The 19,566-nt window shown below is 56.1% G+C and overlaps 7 protein-coding genes across 7 annotated transcripts; 4 read left to right on the top strand and 3 right to left on the bottom strand.

The window, feature by feature from the left end:
* Window positions 1-271: 271 nt before the first annotated feature.
* GLRG_06910 (heavy-metal-associated domain-containing protein) lies at window positions 272-685 on the top strand (the record flags this gene model as incomplete). The annotated part of the gene is made up of 2 exons (XM_008097450.1): window positions 272-359; window positions 519-685. 2 exons carry the CDS (start codon window positions 272-274, stop codon window positions 683-685), a joined length of 255 nt encoding a protein of 84 aa, XP_008095641.1.
* Window positions 686-2,554: 1,869 nt separating this feature from the next.
* Window positions 2,555-3,451, top strand: GLRG_06909 (acetyltransferase; the record flags this gene model as incomplete). Its single annotated transcript, XM_008097449.1, has 1 exon — window positions 2,555-3,451. The coding sequence occupies one exon, from the start codon at window positions 2,555-2,557 to the stop codon at window positions 3,449-3,451; it is 897 nt and encodes a 298-aa protein (XP_008095640.1).
* Window positions 3,452-4,482: 1,031 nt separating this feature from the next.
* On the bottom strand, window positions 4,483-5,462 carry GLRG_06908 (ribosomal protein S7; the record flags this gene model as incomplete). The annotated part of the gene is made up of 3 exons (XM_008097448.1): window positions 4,483-4,800; window positions 4,904-5,087; window positions 5,323-5,462. 3 exons carry the CDS (start codon window positions 5,460-5,462, stop codon window positions 4,483-4,485), a joined length of 642 nt encoding a protein of 213 aa, XP_008095639.1.
* A 459-nt stretch (window positions 5,463-5,921) lies between these two features.
* Window positions 5,922-6,575, top strand: GLRG_06907 (S25 ribosomal protein; the record flags this gene model as incomplete). Its single annotated transcript, XM_008097447.1, has 5 exons — window positions 5,922-5,924; window positions 6,022-6,057; window positions 6,133-6,134; window positions 6,254-6,477; window positions 6,550-6,575. The coding sequence occupies 5 exons, from the start codon at window positions 5,922-5,924 to the stop codon at window positions 6,573-6,575; spliced, it is 291 nt and encodes a 96-aa protein (XP_008095638.1).
* A 4,379-nt stretch (window positions 6,576-10,954) lies between these two features.
* On the top strand, window positions 10,955-11,586 carry GLRG_06906 (uncharacterized protein; the record flags this gene model as incomplete). Its single annotated transcript, XM_008097446.1, has 3 exons — window positions 10,955-11,022; window positions 11,094-11,183; window positions 11,274-11,586. The coding sequence occupies 3 exons, from the start codon at window positions 10,955-10,957 to the stop codon at window positions 11,584-11,586; spliced, it is 471 nt and encodes a 156-aa protein (XP_008095637.1).
* A 1,004-nt stretch (window positions 11,587-12,590) lies between these two features.
* GLRG_06905 (eukaryotic aspartyl protease) lies at window positions 12,591-14,107 on the bottom strand (the record flags this gene model as incomplete). Its single annotated transcript, XM_008097445.1, has 4 exons — window positions 12,591-13,420; window positions 13,474-13,598; window positions 13,666-13,780; window positions 13,837-14,107. The coding sequence occupies 4 exons, from the start codon at window positions 14,105-14,107 to the stop codon at window positions 12,591-12,593; spliced, it is 1,341 nt and encodes a 446-aa protein (XP_008095636.1).
* Window positions 14,108-15,917: 1,810 nt separating this feature from the next.
* GLRG_06904 (uncharacterized protein) lies at window positions 15,918-18,968 on the bottom strand (the record flags this gene model as incomplete). Its single annotated transcript, XM_008097444.1, has 1 exon — window positions 15,918-18,968. The coding sequence occupies one exon, from the start codon at window positions 18,966-18,968 to the stop codon at window positions 15,918-15,920; it is 3,051 nt and encodes a 1,016-aa protein (XP_008095635.1).
* Between the last annotated feature and the right edge of the window lie 598 nt (window positions 18,969-19,566).

Below are 19,566 nucleotides of genomic sequence, written 5' to 3'. Positions count from 1 at the left end.
TCCTGTTCTGCTTTTTCCAATCACGATACCCCCCCCTTTCTTTCACTTTCCCGTTCAAGCATCACCGTGGTTCGCCTCCCTAAAACGACCGAGACTGTGATCCGCTATCGGGGCTTCTCTACCGACCTACCTCAAAACGACATTGGAGCTCCTGCCCCTCCTTTGTTTCTCTACCCCGCCAAAAAACGCCTATACCGCAAACTCTCCCAACTACACACCGCCAAACCCCTCCACGTCGACTTCCCACGACACGCGACAAACCATATCCAACATGTCCGAGCACACTTACAAGTTCAACATCAGCATGAGCTGCGGCGGCTGCTCTGGTGCCGTCGACCGTGTGCTGAAGAAGCTTGAGGGTACGTCTTCGCTCCCCATGGGTGCCACATGTCCTCCCTTGCCGATCCGTGTGGTCGCCTAGCAACCCCCGCGTGCCCGGGGAAGCGCCAGTGAAGGGCACGTCACATTGTAGAGATGATGGGATGAACTTTTCGACTAACCCGACATATTCCAAACAGGCGTCAAGTCCTACGAAGTCTCCCTCGAGTCCCAGACCGCCACCGTCGTCGCCGAGGAGAGCCTGCCGTACGAGAAGGTCCTCCAGACCATCGCCAAGACGGGCAAGAAGGTCAACTCTGGCAGCGCCGACGGCGTCGAACAGAGCGTCGAGGTCGTTGCCGCATAAATCTGATGCCAAAGGAGTAGGGCCAGGGGAGTCGGGAGGTCGGAAACGAACTCGAGAGCGCGCGAATCATGCCTTGACCGGCCTCTTTTTGGGCGAATGGTTTTCTCTGTCTGGGGCTTTCGGACGCGTGGTATAGAGCACAACGTTGCGCCTAGAAGTTGCTTTTACGTACTTTGCGAAAGCCAATAAAACAAACAAGCAAACGAGACATATACTTTAGCTGCCGAGACCCATGCTGCAGAGGCCGTAGCTTCAAAGACGGGTCTTGAAGTTTCCATGTTGCTGATACCACAAGTGTGCAGGGTTATTGTCAACATGAAGCACGCCCGTCGAACGCTCCGCGCATCGAAGCGATTACTGCTTACTACTGTTGTACTTGGCATATGAGAACTGGCGTCATGGACATATTAGCCGAAGTCCTTGTAGGGATTTGGTTTGGCCCGTGATACACTCAGTCGGCACAGGGTGCTGTGTGCAAGCCGAATCATGGATTACCGGTTGAGTCGCTAATATACCCAGCCCAACAATGCCATAGGGGCGTTGCCCACGTTGCCACCGAAGCTCCATATTTTGGCATGGCCCGGTTTCACTCTCCGAACCGTCTCATGGACATTTTCCCGTTCTGGACCCGGGCTCTAAGCTGGTTGGAGCCGACTCGGAATATTGCCTCGGGTCTTTTGATCGCGGCCCATGCTCATCTAACAGCAATCGGTCCCAGTGTAAGTTGCTCGTACGTTCGCGCGAACTCCTAACTTGCTGAGACGTAGCCCGTCGCACCCTTTTTTGATTGGCTTACGTGAATTATAAACACGGGAGGATTCCCCCGCTCCCGAGAACAATGCCAAGAAACAGGTAAAGAATACAGTACTATAAGTCAACAAAGTCCGGCTTCCAAACGGCATCCACTTGCCAGAAGCTGGCTCGGTCGAGCATCAAGCTGCCGGACTCACCCCTTCTTGACCATTCCTTTTCGCAGTGTGTCTCTCAAAAGATGGGCGTTCCACCCACACAGCTGTATAGAGACGGTAGGGTTACTGTCGGGATCGAGCTCAGTCATCAGACCCTCGAGAGGACACACCGCTGATCCTGATGCCTTATCCAATGACACCCGCCTGATGCAGCATGAGCCTAAGGGACACGTGGAATTGGGGGCCATGATAGTGATGCAGAATGCCGAAAAGACGACAAATTAGAAACAAAAGTGACCAAACGACGGAGCTTAGTCCTCGGAGTACCCACGCCCGCTGGATCGCGCCACCCGGGAGACCGGGGCAGGTGCGTCTGCAAACGTCATATTGCGCCGCGGGGTTGCTGGGAGGGAGGGTTGGTATCCGCACAAAGCGCCGTGACCGTCGTGGCCAGATGCTGTTTCGCGGGGTCAATCCCTTTCGCAGAGCACCTGGGATACGTCGCGAGGCATGGTATGAATGGCTAAGTAGAAAGGCTACAAATGACGGACCACGCGCCTGAAATGGGTGGCGGTACCCATTCCCCGTTTTTTTAACGACGTGCCTCAGATGCTCGTGCCGCTCAGATGAAGCAGATGCTTGTACCCTTACCCTTAGTGCCTGCCTGCCTGAACCTCTCACATCTTATCTGCATGAGACCGTTAGGTTGCAGCTTCTCGACGATTCGGTATTAATGCCCTTTTACCCTTCCTGCTTGGTGCCACCCTGACATCAAGTTCACCGTCCTTTAGTCTTCCCGGCAATAGCCTGCTTCAGCCCAAATATAACAACACTTGCATGAAGGACCGAGTTCTGTAATCGAACTACACTGTCCAACCGTTCCCATCTCGGCACATAGGGCGGAGAAAAAAACACACCAATTGTAGTAGACTCGCAACGCCAATCCCTCTTAGCCTTCACCATGGGAACACCGTTTGTCTCCTTTCTCGAGCCGACCCGGCTAGACGCCTACATCCGCGGCGCGCCGCATGACGAGCAGCCGACGGCGATCCCCAAGGGGTTTTGCGACGCCATGGAGGTGCGTGAGGCTGTCTTTGTAGAGGAACAAAAGGTGCCCGCCGAGAACGAGTTCGACGCCGACGATAGTCGTGCGTGCCACTGGGTCGCCTACGCCTCCGTCAACAAGGTCGTCGAGAAGGAGGTCCTCGACGCTGTCGGCAACATCGTCAAGCCCCGCCGGAGCAGCACGCGCAGCACCCCCATCGGCACCATCCGCCTCGTGCCCTTTCCCCACGCCCCGCACCCCAAGAACGGGGGCATCTACTGGGACGGCGAGCTTAAGGAGGACCCGGACGCGGCGGGGCCGTCGGGGAACACCGCAACAACGACTACGAGTCCGGCCGTTGAGCAGCAGGCTGAGACCGCGGCGGAGCACGTCGGCGAGGAGAGGCGGGTGTCGGTGACCAAGATCTGCGTACCCGACCGCGCGACGAAGCTACACGACGGGAAGGAGCCCTACGTCAAGCTGGGCCGGCTGGCCGTGATCCCGGAGTTTAGGGGCCACCGGATCGCGAGGTTGCTGGTGACAACGGCGCTGGCGTGGCTGCGGGCGCACCCGGGCTACTTCAACCCCAGCATCAAGGAGATGGGGCTCGAGCAGATGGGCGCCGCGAGCGCCGAGGAGATGCCCAAGTGGAAGGGCCTCGTGTGCGTTCATGCGCAGGCGGCCGTCGTAGGCGCCTGGGAGAAGTTTGGGTTCCAGGTGGACGAGGAAATGGGGACCTGGTGGGAGGAGGGGATCGAGCACAAGGGCATGTTTATGCGGCTGGAGTTTGAGGAGGAGACGCCCGTTCTCTGAGGCGGGTCGTGAGGGTTATGAGGGGGGGCGGGGGAGAGGGTAGACTATTGCTGGAAAGGAAAGGGGAGAGAGGTTGAGGTGCCCTCGAGCTGGCCCCGGTGCTGGATGGGCCAGCCTGAGCGTTTTCATGACTTACGATTCACCATGATGGCTTCGTTACTTTGTTGGACCATGGGCCGTAATAATTCCCCTAGCAGCCATGGTAGTGATAAGAAAACTCCACCATATTCACGCAAAGTATTGATTTGATACTGTTCCAAGGGCAGAACAGTAAGTGAGATAAACCACCCCGGCGTTTGGCACGCTCGCATCCAGAGCAAGGGTCAGCTGTGTAGGAATCAAATGTTGGAATAAGATGGATTGTATTTCCCTCATAGCATGCATAGTCATGATAATCATGATCATCTCACGTGGCAGCGCGGGCCGGCGGCGACCTCGACCGATCTCGAGTGGGAACAGATGGGCTGGCGGGCTGGCGGCTATCCCTATCGACACTGGACCAGGGACACACACATTACACACCAAGGGGGAGGGGAGGGGACGCGGGGTATTGATCATTTGCTCTGACGAGCCTTTGGCTTGTATTGGAAAAAGCCACCGTTAGAAGCCGTTAAGAGACAAGATGCCGTAGTCGCGTTTCCCCCTCCCCAATATCCCGAACGCGCAAATGCAAAGTAGGTCAGCGCATCAAAAACACCGGCTTCTTTTTCTTTTCTCTCTGTTCGGGGGACGATGAAGAAAAAAAGAGACGTTGAATTTTGCCCTGTTATGTAATACCACGCCTCCGTTGATTTGTCCCCCAAAAAGCAGTTTTTTGACGTCTCTCCAGAGAGAGATGGGAGACCCATCTTCCTTTAACAGGTCAACCCCACCTCCCAAATCTCCAAAGCGTGATGGAGGAAGGAGGTATGTATTCCACAGCTCTCCCACAGCCCCCAAGACACAAGCACAAAGTTTTCTCCCGGCCAACAGAGTTCGTCGTGGCCCACACGCGAGGGTGCGGGAAAAGGCGAAAAAACAAGGTAAACCCTTTACCGGTTGGACTTGGCGACACGCTCCAGCTCATCCTTCTTCTTGATGGCGTACGAGTTGCTGCTGCCCTTGGCGGCGTTGATCAGCTCCTCAGCCAAGCACTCAGCAATAGACTTGACGTTGCGGAAGGAGGCCTCGCGGGCACCAGTGGTGAGGAGGGAGATGGCCTGGTTGACGCGGCGCAGGGGGGAGACATCGACGGCCTGGCGACGGACGGTACCGGCGGAGCCGATACGGGTGGAGTCTTCGCGGGGACCGCAGTTGACGATGGCGTCGACGGCGATCTGGATGGGGTTCTGGTCGGTCATCAGGTGGATCTGTGTTGGAAGAAAAAACAAGTGTTAGTCCATATATTGTGCTCAAATGGCGTGGTTCCCCGTCCGAGGGGTTTGGGGGCTGCGGTGTGCGTGGGCAACGTACGATCTCGAAGGCGTGAGCAACAATGCGGACAGCCATGAGCTTCTTTCCGTTGTTGCGGCCGTGCATCATGAGGGAGTTGGTGAGACGCTCAATGATAGGGCAGTTGGCCTTGCGGAAGCGCTTGACGGCATAGCGGCCAGCGGAGTGGGTGACGTAGACGGGGTTGCGGAGGGAGATGTAGTCACTGTTGGATTCGACTCCCAATTAGCCTTTGAAGTTTTCCTTGTCCTGTTCCTCTCTGATGTTTTCTGTAGTCTTTGATTTTCCCAATGTCCGGTTGCGCGTGTCTTAGATTGCCATTTCCAATCGCATCTCTTGGTTGTTCCGTCTCTTTCTCGAATCGTGTTTCGCGCGCGGAAGGGAGGGGGGGATTGTCGTAAAGGTCCATGGAGGGGGGAGAAATGTAGAGGGGGACTCACGTCAGAGAGATGTCCCGGACCTCAACATCGTAATCCCACTTGTTGAAAAGCTTGACGTTGCCGACCTCCTTGACGACGTCCTTGGGGAGGACATCGTAGGTGCCCACGTTCTCGACCTCGATATCGCCGCCGTCAGACATTTTCGCTCGACCTTTGGGGGGTTAGTAACCTTTGGGGAGGGAGGGAAAGAAAGTCGAGAAGCTTGGTGGGAAAATGTGGTGGTCGTGGTTGAAGTTGTCCAAGTGCGAAAGGGACGGCGGCAGAGTGGGTTTCGATTTTCCTACTCGGCTCGCTTTGCGTTGGTGAGTGAGGAGCCCAGGGCTTGTGTGGCCAGCTCCAGTCAAAAAAAACGCCTTCTGCCAGCCAGCGAAATATTTTTTCTAGACTTGTGGTGCGGCTTCCCGCCAATCAGGGTTCCCTCTTCGTCATGGCGGGACCCACCACCGCGAGGGTTGCTGCCCTCGGGCAGCCGAAGGGCGGACAGGAGGGGTGGCCAGAAGTGGCACCTCTTTTCAGCAACCTCATACAATTGAAATTCCTACTCCCGACGACCTAGGTGCCTGTTGAATTCCGACCGACGACATCACAAATCAGACAAAATGGTACGCCCCGCGAGTCGCCCTCTCCTCCGCGTGCGCGCGTAAAACGCTGCACCCTCTTAGGCGAAATATTTGTTTGCTGACTTATGTGGATGTAAAGGCGCCAGCTGCAGGAGCTAAGAAGCAAAAGAAGAAGGTTCGTTGCAAATGAGTCCCCTCACCGTGTGATCTGTCTGTGACGAAGCAAAAATCGCTGACTTGTTTGTGGTAGTGGTATGTATAAATCCAGTTGCGCGCGAGAGAAACACTTGGCGAGAATACCGATCGATCATTGTGCCTCGAACGACGCGTTTCCCCTACCATCCATCGCAGTCGACTTACCTATTCCATAGGTCCAAGGGAAAGGTCAAGGACAAGGCCCAGCACGCCGTCATCCTCGACAAGGCCACCTCCGACAAGCTCTACAAGGATGTCCAGTCCTACCGTCTGGTGACCGTTGCCGTCCTGGTCGACCGTCTCAAGATCAACGGCTCCCTCGCCCGGAGATGCCTTGCCGACCTCGAGGAGAAGGGCATCATCAAGCCCGTTGTCATGCACAGCAAGATGAAGATCTACAGTACGTCGAGAAACCTGTGCCGCGCTAGCGTATATCCTACGAAAAGGAGCCCACCAACTGACACTTCTGCAGCCCGTGCCGTCGGTGGAACTGACTAAGCCATGAACGTGGTACGCGTGACGACAAATAAAAAGCAACGGGGATCAAGGGACGGATTGGGTCATATCTGCCTAGTCAGGAGGCTTTACAGATGCTCGATGTAGCACTATACCTTGGGCCTTAGGGATCGGATTTGCTTAGCACCGCAAATGGAACGGAGTTGATACGTACATTTGCCGTGTCGTCGAATAGACCATGATCACGTCCAGACGTCTCCCATGCTTACAGCCCCAGTCAGCCGCCTTGTTTTCAGTGTGTGCATTCTTGATTCGACCGCAGTGTTCAAATTCAACCGACGTCATTTCGCAAGAGTCGAGGAAATCCCTTTCCACGTGTGCCTAGAACTGTGGCATCGCCCAGGACCTTGGTGATTTGCCAGTTAGCATCTTGCTACGCCGGCGACACATTGTGGCCGTCATAGAAAGAAAGCTTCTCAGCAGAAATCTAATTGCGGCGTGGGACGCGTCACCTTTCGTACTCGATCACCGATGGATGGGTGGTTGGTCGTCCTTGACAGTCACTACAGACGAGAACTAATTCTCTGGTAATGGCACGTTACCTCTCGACAGCCCACGGACCGTGCCTCTCTCTACGTCCGAGTCTGTAGGGTTGCGATGCATAGTTCAATGTCACCCCACTTGGACACTGAGCGCGACAGAGCGACGGCAATGCCCTCCGCCCTTTGCACGCATCCATGCTAGTCGCGGGAAAGGCCAACAACTGGCAGAGGAGCGCAGCGCTTGGTTGGCTGATCCGAGTTGTCCTAGCATCAGAGCTGACATGGGAATAGAGAAACCATTCCAGTAAGCTTTGGACGGCCGGACGGGTTGGGCCCCCCTCGGACGCCGCTCGGAAACTTTGACTGTCGGCGGCGATGTCCTCAGCCGACAAAAGGGCAACTGTATGAAGGGTAGCGATACTGAGCTCACCTTGCCGCCAAGTGCATCTATCGATGGGCTCCACCCCACCCCCCCCCCCCCCCCCCCCCCCCCCGAAGAGTACAATAGTTCGTGGGGGGGGGCAAGGTGATGATAATTTTTGTGCAGGGAAGTGGAGGCGGTTAATCTATCATTCGCTTGAGGAATTACTCGCGTCCGCGCTTCGATGCATCGGAGACGTCGGCAGCACGATAACGGGCACCTGCGTCATTGCTAGTCATTGGCGGGGTTTTATCGTGTGTGTGACTTTAGTGGCACGATGCTGTTCCCTGGTTCTAGAAGCGTGGGCGAATCCGAGGGGAAATGGAATGGGTTTCGAGACGCAAGGACGGGGCCGGACGCGGAGATACAGTTGAGAGATTCTCCCGGGGCCCAAGTCCGGCGCCCCGAGGTGTCGGTCGGATAGGCGAGAGATTGAAAGCATACGTAGTAGTGGAAGGGCTCGGGAGCGGGTTTTGGGTTTACGAGATTAAACAGATTGTTGGCGGCTGGGCGGTAGAGCGGGACTTCCCAGATGCTTTGGCCGAGTTTGGAGGTGTTTGACCAGGAAGTCAAATTGATTAGGGCGGTCCGAAATTTGATGTCATGTCGAAATTGCTACAGTCGCGAGACGCCCCCTTTTTTTCGCTTCCCCCCCTCTTACAAGGCGTTACATTCTTGGAGGGGTTGACAGAGATGAGTAGTGATGATGTGAACCAAAGGTTGTATGTACCTAGGTACATGGGCTCGTCGTAGCGCGGCTCGCGTGCACCGAGCTCCTTGAGGGGCAACGGTCCGGCGGGACGGGTGAGCGAGTGAAGGGGGGGGGGGAGGAATCGACTTCGACTCTTTGGGCGGTTGGCTGACTACCTAGGTAGAGGGGAATTTCCAGGGTCTCGTTCGAACAAAGGAGCGGCACATGATGCGGCTGCAACAGCTTATAAGCCAGGCGCGAACGTCATGTGGTAGCTGACGAATGACAGGGCGAGAGGGCCGTATGCCACTGACACAGTCGACTGGCTGGTTGGCGGTCCAAGGGAGGGAAAATCGAACAGCTGGATCTCTTTGGTTCGTTTCGGAGGCGGAGGGGGCGTAAGAACATCTGAAGAAAGGGTAATTTACTGGCATGACGAAGGAACGAGGTGGTGGGATGAGATGGGGGATCTATCCGCGTTGGCGCGATGGACGATGCCTACACTACCTACCATACCATAAAAACACATCGTGCCTACCCAGGTACAGAAGCCCGCACGCAGGCCTGTCCGTTGTCGGATAGGTGCAGGATGCAACCGTAGTTTAGGTCGCCATCGATTAGGTAGATGCCGTCCGTACCTGGTTCCGATTCCATAGGCGTCGACCATGCCGTGTTGGTCGTAGAGATGGACGGATTACCCCAATCAGGCATGCCAGTACTGGTGTCAGTCAAAACTAGGTAGGCACGAATGCAAATGCAAATGCAGAATGCAGATGCAGAATGCAGGATGCAGGATGGAGTGCGGACGCTGATTTGGATGTGGATATGGATGCACAGCTGGATGGATATTCTCTTTGGGTAAGAAACTGCCCTTTCTCTAGACCGACGCGCAAGACTACCGTACCTAGAACATACCTCAGTCTCTCCTCTCGTCGTCCCCCATCCCATCCCGTCATCCCATTCCATCCCATCTCATCCCACCCCATCCCATGTGGCTTGGAAGCTAAGACAAAGTCTCCGTGAGCCCTACCAGCCAATCAGTCAGTTGGTCAGTCTTGGACTCGAGACCCGAGTGTATCGTCAGCACGCGGTGGGTGTATTTAAAGGCCAGTGGCCCCAAGAGTTCAGCATTGGGCCATTGGTCGAGGCTGCTACAAGGTCTCAAACACGCCCCCTCCATTTCATGCTCTTGATCCCGCAAGTGAGGTGTCCTTTTGGGAATTAGGTACTCCATACCTAGTACGTATGACGGTAGGTGCTAGGCATTCCCACCCAGACAGAGGCTTGACAGCGAGGTGTCAGGAGGGCTGGTTCATGCGCTTCCATGCGGGCCACTTTGTCCACCCGGCCACCGTCACTTCACCTGCGGTGCTTTTTAGATTTGGATCGCCTGTCCCGGTCAGGTCGCATGAACATTCGCTCTGCGCCCAATTGACTGGGTCTCGAGGCCTTGCCCTTGGCAGCTGATTGCAGATGGCAGCCTGGTAATTGCACGCTCCACCGCGCCGCCCAGGCATTTGAATACAGGTATGTAGGTACATGCATACAGTACGGTACCGATCTACCTACCAGGTATCTCATGCTAGGTACCTAGGTGGGTAGGTAGGTGCCTTGCCTGGTGTGGTGGTGCAATCGCGATATGACCCTATCCTGCCTCATTGTCGTAATTCTCACCTAAAGGGGGGACAAGAGGAGAGATGATGCGGGATGCATGGCAAGCAAGCATGCATCAACCACTTTCACCCACACTTGCCGATACACCACCTACCTAACCAATCTAGGTACACCTACCTCGGGTACTTGTTTGATTTCATGATTTATTACTGCGTAGGTTAGGTAGTAGTAGTAGGAGTAGTAGGTACGGTATATGCACACTACTGCGGCGGCATAGGTACGCAGCTGGCAGGAGGAGCCCGTCTCGTACTTGCTTGCCCTAGGCATTGATCGGGTACACCGTCTCCAGACCTGTCTCCTCCCTACTGTGCGCGCAAGACAGACAGGACTGTGATCTCCAAGATGGCCAACCAAGTGATGTGCACCAACTGGCCCGGACGTCAGGCACCGCATCCGCCCTGTCTGTCTTACATCTCCTGCTCAGTCCTCGAGTCTGAGTGCCGCTGTCTACGGATAGTCGAGGTACCCAGACCGTGGCCGGGTTTACCCACGTAACGTCTTGCTCCTCCCACTTCCAAGTACAAAGTCCACAGTCCATCCCGCATTTTAAAACCTCCGGCCTTCATATCCCGACCTTAACTTCCTTGCTACTCCTCCTTGGCTCCCCTTCTTCTGATTCTTCTACGTCTTCTTCTTCTTCCTCTTCTACTACTACCACTACTACTCCCAACCCCCCACCTTTCTGTCTCTCTCACACTCTCCCTCCCACCATCAGCGATCCCCTTTTCCCCTGCCGCTCGCAGACTGCAGACCGAACAAGTACTCCCCCCTCCGCTTTTCTCCCCGAGCGCAATAGACACACCACATCCTCCCGTTTATTGTCCGTTTCTTTCTTTGCGGCCAAAAGACACCATCGCCCTATCACGTCTTCCAACTTGCTCCAGCGCACATTTTTACCTACCCGCCTGCTCGGTTTGCGACCTTGGTTCCAATAATCACCTTGTCGATACTGCCAGCCGCTAGTTGCCGATCACCCTCCCTTTCGGTCGACCCGTTATCACTTTCTGGTTACGAACCATCTTTCCTTCCAACCATAACTCCCCCCCAACTGTTTTCCGCCTTTTTTTTTTTAACGATCGTAACAACCGACAAAATGGCACACAACATGACCGACGCTGAGCTGGACAACGACTGGCAGCCCAACGGCCGCCGCCCCCAATCGTGCGTACCAACCACTGAGCCCAAGGCCAAGTAAGCTGCTCTGAGCTGCCATGCTTACTTGTTATGTACAGCACCATCGCTCGCTCCTTCTCCCAAGAGCTTGCCGACATTTTCCGCCTGGACGACCCCGTCACCGATCTCGACGAAAAGATTGATCAACGGTATGCTACCCTATGACGTGCCTGAAGCTGTCAATGTGTATTGTCAGCCCCACAGCCATCCAATCGCTTTGCTGACAGCTTCGTCCATAGAAAGCAAATTGTTCAGAGCCAGACAAGCGAGCTCGAAGCTCTCGAGCGTCGTATTCGCGAAATGGAGGAGCGGTTGAAGAGCAACGGTGGCAGCTTGCAAACGTCGTCCAACCAACCGGCCGCTGCTGAAGCTGCCACGCCCGCACTGTCAAAGGAAGCCCAGGAGAAGGCTAGGTCACGACCAGGTACGGCGCGCCAAAACCAGCCTCATGCCCCGTCTTCGGCCAACATGCCGCCCACGCCTACTGCCAGTGAAGGTGAATACGAATTCGTCGGCAAGGATGACCTTGACGACCACCCGCCCCGACACTGAATCGCTGCATTTGACCCTTCCAACTCGCACAATGCCCACAATACCACGTCTCGCCCGCGTTTTCCTTTTTTTTTCCCACCCCCAACATGACCGCCTGCACCGAAGAAACCATCACAGTCATATGTTTTATGAGGCCACGAGAAATGCTGACCATTGCTCGTTTTGTTCCACCAGACGGCGACCGCGACCAGGCATGAGGATAGACGTCACTCTTTAGACTGCGACACCCGACTCTTTACACACCTGTTCAAAGCTCATTCCGCATATACCCGCACTCCGCGATACCACGGCCTTACCCAGTCATCGGCAAATTGGATTTCGAGCCCCCTCCACCACAGAAAGGTCCTTATGTTGGCTGGTACGATCGCTCTTGGCATACGATCATGCCGAGGATCACACTACGTCATGGGGTGCCACTCGCCACACCCCGCCGCAAAACTGCTCTTCAGGGCGCTAGAAGCATGAATTCCTGTTTCACCGCGACATATCTTGCAGTTGGGTTTTCTTCGTTTGCTAGCCTGATCGGTTCAGCACTTTTTTTCTTTTTTTTCACATCACCAAGTCAGTGGAGTTATAGCATGCATGAGTGTGTGCATCGGCCTCGCGGGTCTCGATGCCCTGTGATCATCCATGTAATATCCAGGAGCGAGAAGGCTACCTCTGTAAATACCAAAGCAAGGAGTGGAAATTCATCTCTGGTTCGTTTTGAGCAACTGGAAAGATCGAAGCATTCCCCTGGTTGCCGAGTCGCGCACTTGTCAGGACATGGAGAAAGTCGTCAAAGTTCATCGTGTCTGTTCACGTATGAGGAGTTGGGGTAACGGTCCTCTCACATATGTATCGACTCTGGGACTGAGGCGTCACAACGGCCTAGATGGAACGATCTTGGTGTCAGTTGAAACTAACAACTACACTGCCCCGGAAAACTTGGGGCTGGCGATTCATTGCCAACGCTTCTAGATATCGGAACCCCCCCTCACCCAATGCAGACCCAGACCCACTTCTCACGCATCACAGGCAGATGTCGCTGAGCATACATCGAGGGATCCCTTGTCGCCAAACCCGACGTAGCTGCCCTGTGCGCCGTAGTTCAGCTGAACATACATGCTCTTGAGCGCTACACTCCCAAAAATGACACGGTTGGCGTCGCTGCTCTTTTGGATACCGCCGTAACACTTGTCAGTGTTGCCAGGTACAGGTCCCAGATTAATGTGTTCCTTTGGGACAGTTCCAACATATCCACCTGCAGATATGAACTGGAAGTCGGGGATTCCGGATGCCAGGGAGCATGGGAAGATGTAAAGCCCGAGATCCGGATCCAATGCTGAGTCGGGAATCTCTGAGTAATACTTAACTACCAGTGATGGAGGAAGCATCAGGAAGCTGGTCGCCGTGTCAATTATCGCAGTAAAGGGCGACGAAAACCGGAACCACACTCCGCCGTCCATGGTGCTCATCCGAGTCTTGCTAATCTGGAAACTCCAGCCTTCCTCGCTGTCCATCGGTTTCTCGTTTATGCTCGCAGTACCCATCGCGTAGCCGAAGGAGAAGAACCCCTTGTTCGACTCGTGCCGCAAGTCGATACCAATCCATTCAAAGTGTAGCTCCGGCTTCAGAAGGTCGAGCATAGACGGCCTGCTTGGCTGGACACTCGATGGACGATTTTTCGCAATGCCCAGGACGCCACTGATTTGAGGCTCGACCGCCCAACGCTGGCCGACATTGACCACAGATTGGATTGTAGCGTTGATGATGTTGAAGCGGTTGTTGTCTGTCAAAAGGCCAAAACGGACCGTGTCGAGATACACCTTGCCAGAGTTGGTGACGCCATCCCCTGCGAATAGTTAGTCACTTCCATGGCACTACGGCTGGTGAGTATTGACGGACCGTAGGAAACCGACCAAGTAGCGCCGGAGACCTCTTGACTCGACGTCGACTTTGAAGGGTCGTACAGAATCGGCAATCCCTTGGCTGCCTTGTCACCAAACTTAGTGTCGGTGGTCATCAACCAGCTGTTGGTTGTGAGTTTGAGATTTTGCCAGAACACGCCAATGGCAGATGGGAGGGAAAGAAACGTACAAGTCGGAGCTGCCGGTGTCGATGATGACTGGGATTTTCTGTGGGTTTTCTGGATTCCCGACGAAGACATCGGTCAGCCAGAAGTTGCCCGTAGCTCTGGCTGCGACAATGGAGGCTAGACGGCGAATACGCTGCGGTCAGCTTCAAAATCCATCTCGGTGGTCATCCCACAAAGGAGTGGAGTGGAGGGGAACTTGCAGTAGTATCCACTGCGTCGGGTCAGTGTATGTTTCGCAAGGGCCTCCGGTACGGGCATGTTCCACTTCTCATATGCGGCCGCGAGGGCGGCTCCATCCGGGACGTAGTCCGGGTTGGCGCGGACGGGTATCGTGAAAGTGCTGCTCGGGAGGGTTCCGGGCTGGGGTCCGGATGCCGGGGGACCCGTCGGGATGGCGTGCGCCATCACCGACCAGAGGAGCGGGACCACGAGGGAAAGGAGCATAGTACTAATCGTTGACTAAAGTCTGGAGTAAGAGATTCTTGATGGTTCAATTTCTGAAGTGGATGCGTGAGACGGTTCTTTCCAAACTGAAGTTTGGATGCGGTTGGCATATTTATACACACAAGAGGCATCTCTGTTTATAGTATAATATCGACCCAGGCTTCATTTTGCCAACAATTTAGGTTTCAGCCCGGATCAGGAGCGAAATGACGACAAAATGTTCGTCAAGCAATGTTTGTTTCGTACAAGGACCATGTGTTGCTGGCCGAACCAGAAGCGACATCGCAACGAAAATCAGTACGTTGTTTGTTCTCCTCTCCTTTGTTGCTGCCTGTTGCCCTCACTGGGACAACCATGTGTTACTTTGGATCTAGCGGAAGCTTTCGCCGCGGTGCAGATACCCGCGGGGGGTGTGGAACTTTTCGAGACGGCGCGGGAAAGAAGCCGACGGGCTGAGCCTACCGAGCTGTTGGTCACGGGTTGCGATTATTTACGTGGTAAGTTTTGGGGGAAGGGGGACGAAGAGAAGGCTATGGGAGAGGCTCCCTCTGAAGGGGAGGGAACGGAACCAATGCGGGCGTTGGGGCTTGGGAAGCGAGTTGTCATCGTGAGGAGTCTCACCGTACACCAACCAACGATGATGAGGCGGTCGTGAGTTGTCACTATCGGAGGGGGGGTGGGGAGAGTGGTCGTTTACGCGCGGTTGCGAAGTGACACTTTTGCGACGTTTCCCGGGGATTCCCACTCATTCCGCCAGCAAGCGAGTAGGGAAAGAAAAGAAGAAGAAAAGTCCGAGGATTCTGCCGCCGTCCTGTCCTCTGGGCGACGCGAAACGGCCCCGGGAGCGTGCTCTCCTGTTCCCCGGTGGAACGAGGTCGGTTCCGCAGGGTAGTTACATTGGCGAGTAACGGGGGGGGGGACGGACCACATGTGCGATGCCGGCGGACGAGGCGGTGCCCCCCGTTGTGCCACAGTCGTGGAAATGGCCACGGAAAGGGCAGACGAAGAAGAGATTGCAATCTTTTGGCCTTTTGTCGTCGAGAATCTCGGCCCGGTTTGCACACCGGGGGCAGCACGAGGAGGACATGAGGATCATGAGACCATGGGATCGTGAGATGCTGAAAGATCATGGGACCGCCCTCCGTTCCTGGGACTGGCGTGTCCGGAGGTGAGGCGGACGGGCGGTGCGGTGTCGCTTCCCACCTGTATGACATCGCGCGTCTGAGTTGAGAGAGAGAGAAGGGGGGGGGGACGATGAAGTGTCTGCCCCTCTCGGTCTTGTTGGCGAATGTTGCCTCTTCTACATCACCTTGGCCACCCAGACACGGCCACAGGCGAGGCATTTGATGTTTGCTCTTGGTGGTCGAGGCATCCGGGTTGCCTTGGTTCGGATGCTTCTCTCGACCGGTAGGTACCACCTGGCACGGCACGGCACGTCTCAAAGGATCACGGCTGGGAGATGGTGGGGGGGGGGGGGGGGGGGGGGGAGTTAGTTTAAATTGGTGGAATGTATAAAAAATAAATGAATTAAAAGAAGGGGGGAAAGCTGCCCTCTAGACCAAGAACCATGGGCATGCAGCTGAGGGGGGGATAGACCGCATACGCTGTCTTCACAGTGGTCTCATCTCAAGGGGCCGAGTTGGCATTCACGGGTGGGAGAAGACGCAACGGGTTTTTTTTCATCTGGACTTGTCTGTAATTTCATTTCATCTGAAAAACGCCGTAGGTATGATGTATGCTCAAAATTTCACGAAGCTAAATCACTCTACTGCGACCCATGCCCTCCCCCACATTCACTCGGAGGGAACTCTCAGAGCTCGTCGTGCCCCGGCGCGCTGCCCTGGCCCTGGCCCTGCTGCGACTGCTCAAACTTCTTCAGAATCTCCTCAATCTCGGCCTCGCTCGGGGTGTCGCCGCCATCGCCGCTGAACTTGACATAGCTCCCGCCATCGGGGCGCTCAACTGTCTGGCCGGCAGGTGCCTCGGGCTCGACGGTCGAGCTCTGGGAGGGAACAGTGGTGGTGGACTCTTCCTTAGGCTCCCCAGAAGAAGCGGAAGCGGTGGGCTTTGTCTTCTTGGACTTTGCGCTCTTGCTGTTGGCCTTCTTGGTCTTGCTCTCAAAGTTCTTGACGCCCTTCATGGCGAGGTCCATGCCGGCCTTGTCAAGTTTGTCGCGCTTGGCCTGGAGGTCCTTGACGAGGAGCACGGGGTCCGCCGTCGCGGCGAGGGCGTCCTGCTTCGCCTCCATCTCCTCAAGCCACTTAGTCGTCGATACGTATACGTCCTCAACTACCTCGACGTCCTCGCGCTTGTACAGCGGCGGGACGGGGCCCTTCTCCTTGACGACGTCGTCCATCGTGCGCTCCTTGCTGCCGTTGTCGTCCTCGAGGTCGTCAGAGTCGCTCGAGGGGGTGGCTGAAGCGGTATCGGTGGAGGACCCGGCGGACGAGTGCCACGCGTCGTATTCGTCGAGCTGCTTCTGGATGGTGCTGATGAAGGACTGGGTAGAGTTGAGTGCCTCCTTGAGGGCCTTGACGAGCTCGGGTCGCTTCTCGGCCTCGTCGCTTCTCTTCTGGATCTTGGTGACGGGCTCGTGGAGCTCCTTGTACCTCTTCTTGAGCTCTTCGCGGGTCGCGTCAGCGCCCCCCTCGTAGAGCCAGTCGCTCGCCTCGCTGTTCTTCTTCTCCAGCGTGGCGCGCTCCTCGGAGGTGGAGGCGGCGAGGAAAGCCTCGCTCTCAAGGAGGTCGCGGACCTTGTAGGTGAAGCCCTCGAGCTGGTTGAGGGCCTCCTCTCTCATGCGACGGGCCTTGTCAGAGGTCTCGAAGGCCTTGAGGCGGTCCTTGGACTTGATGAGATCCTCACGAGACAGCCCGGGGCGGCCGGCCTTCTCGAGAGTGAAGTCGACATTGATGGTGACGAGCTCCTTCTTCTTGACGGGCTCCTTGCCATCGGCGGCGGCTTCGCTGGGAACGGGAGAGGACGAGGCGGAGGTCGTCTCGGTCTTGGTGGAAGCCGTAGTGGAAGACTCGGATTCGGTCGTTGAAGACTCGGCGTCCTCCTCACCGTCGAGGGGCTTCTGGTCCTTCTTACCGAAACCGAAGAGATTTTTGACTCCGTCGACGAAGCCCTCCTTCTCAGGAGCCTCGGCCTCGCACTCGACAGTGGCCTTGGTCACCTCGACCTCGCCGTTCTCGGCGCTCAGCTTGACGCCGACCTTGAAGTGGATATCGCTGTCGACGCAGGAGTACTTCTCCTTGAGCTCGGCGACGGAGGCGGTAAGGTTCTTAGTGGTCAGGACCTTGGTGTCCTGCTCAACGGAGCCGACCTGCTGGTAGAAGGTGACATCGAAGTCCTCATGGTTGTTGAAGGTGACCTCCTTGGGCGCGCCACCCTGGGGAGAGACGGCGGACCACAGACGCTGGTGCTGAAGCTTGTTCTTGTTGTTGGTCCACTTCATGCCGGAAGGATAGTTTGTGCCCTCGGAGATGCGAATCTCTTTGACGCGGAAGCTGGGGCTGAGCTCGGCGGCGCGGAAACCGGCACCAAAGACAGCGGCCTCATCCGAGTTGACGTTGCTGCGCAGCTTCTCGGCGGATCCAACGACGTGCTCCAACCGCTTCTGGACGAAGGGAGTGCGGGAAGCACCACCGTGAAGGATGACGGAGTCCAGGTCGGAGAGCTCAAGCTGGGCGGTCTTGAGGGCGTCCAGGATGACGGTGTCGACACGAGCGGCGTGGCCTTCAGCCATCTTCTCAAAGTCGGCGCGGGTAAGCTTGTACTTGAAGTCGACGTCCTCGTAGAGACCCTCGAAGCTAGCGGCGGCCTGCTGGTTGGCGCTGAGGACGTGGCGCACGCGTTCGGCCTCCTTGAGCAGCTTCGCGATGGCCCGGCCGTGAGCCTTGACCTTGTCGGCTTCGGCAGAGATCTTCTTGCCGCCCTTGGACTCGACGAACTGGGCGACCATATCGTCAAGAATGAGGTAGTTGAGGGCGTCGCCGCCCAGGGTCCTGTCCCAGGCGGAGCCGATGACGGCAACCTCCTGGATGGTCTTGTTGAACTTGCCAGTATCCTTGACGGTGCGACTCTGGAACTTCATGACGGTGGCCTTGGCGGAGCCAGCGCCCATATCGAAGACGATGTGATGCTCGGGCTTTCCTCCCTCATTGATGTTGGGGAACTGGCGGGAGGTGGCGTAGTTGAGACCAACGGCAAGACCGTCGCTGATGAGGCTGAGGACCTTAAGACCGGCAAGGTCGGCGGCGGTCTGGATGGCGCGCTTCTCCTGGATGGTGAAGTAGGGAGGGATGGTCAGGACGATGGAGCGGACAGAGGTTCCGGATCCAGCAGCAGCTTCAGCGTTCTTCTGGATGCTCTGCAGCTCCATGGCCAGAAGCTCCTCAACCAGCCATGCGTCGTCGTCGTCGGTGAAGGCCTTGCTCTTGAAAGCAGCGGTCCCACGCTCCTTGTTCTTCTCGAGCTGCAGCGCAGGGTGGCGGGCGGCGTATTCTTGGACAATGGGGTCATCGGCGGAAAGGCCAAGGAGGGTCTTCAGGTTGGGGTAGACATCGTGGGGGAAACGGGCCGAGAGGGCGATGGCGTCGGAGCCGTAGAGTCTCTCGGGGTAGGCTCCGGCCTTGGGGCCGCTCTGGAGGGGCTTGAAGGTGACGGCGGAAATTTCCTTGCGGCGAGAGTCCTTGGTCAGGACGATGTCGAGAGGAATGCCGGGCTTGACGAGGGCGGCCTTGATGTACTCAGTGCCAAGGTCGACACCGAGGACGGCGGAAACGGCGAAGACGTGTGCGGAAAAGAAGAAGAAGCAGCCGAGGACCATGGTCAACGGCGAAAAAGTGTGTTGCGCCATGGTGTGTGGTTTGCGCCCAATGGCGCTGCTGAGGGTGTTTGTGTGTGTGTGTGTGTGTGTTTTAAATGGTGTCGTAAAAAGAGACGAGAGGTCGGTACTAACACGGGTTCCAGTCGGTGAGTCCCGGTCGACGACAATGGAGACTTGGGGAAGCAAGCTCTAGGGTTGTTGCGAAGGTATCGAGCTGAAAAAAACCAAAAGACAGCAAAAAGAGGATAACGAAAGAAGAGATGAATCCCCGAGGCAATTGGGAGACCCAGAAATACAGATATAGAAATAACGGAGGGTCGGTCAGTGAAGATCCGTGAAGGTGTCCTCTACTGGATTCTGTGCCATTCCCCCCAGACTGGGTCGGTCTCGGCAAGGTACCTTCTAGTGGGTGGGTTACCTGTCCTAGAGAAGAGGACAGCTGTAAGGAAAAAACGCACACCTTTCCACTGTAAGGTCGGTCCCCCCCTGGCAGAGCTGCAAGGCTGAAAGCGATAAGCACGCGATTGGCCGGATAAGCTTAAGCGACGGGAGCTGGTGGCGGTTACTCCGCCAGAGTGGGGCACTTTTGGTCCAATAAACGACGTCAAGTTAGCGTATTAAGGGGCCA

The sequence above is a fragment of the Colletotrichum graminicola genome (assembly GCF_000149035.1).
Source record: "Colletotrichum graminicola M1.001 genomic scaffold supercont1.26, whole genome shotgun sequence".
NCBI lineage: Eukaryota > Fungi > Ascomycota > Sordariomycetes > Glomerellales > Glomerellaceae > Colletotrichum > Colletotrichum graminicola.
Note: the sequence above shows the minus strand (reverse complement) of the source record. Positions and strands in the feature narration are given on the sequence as shown.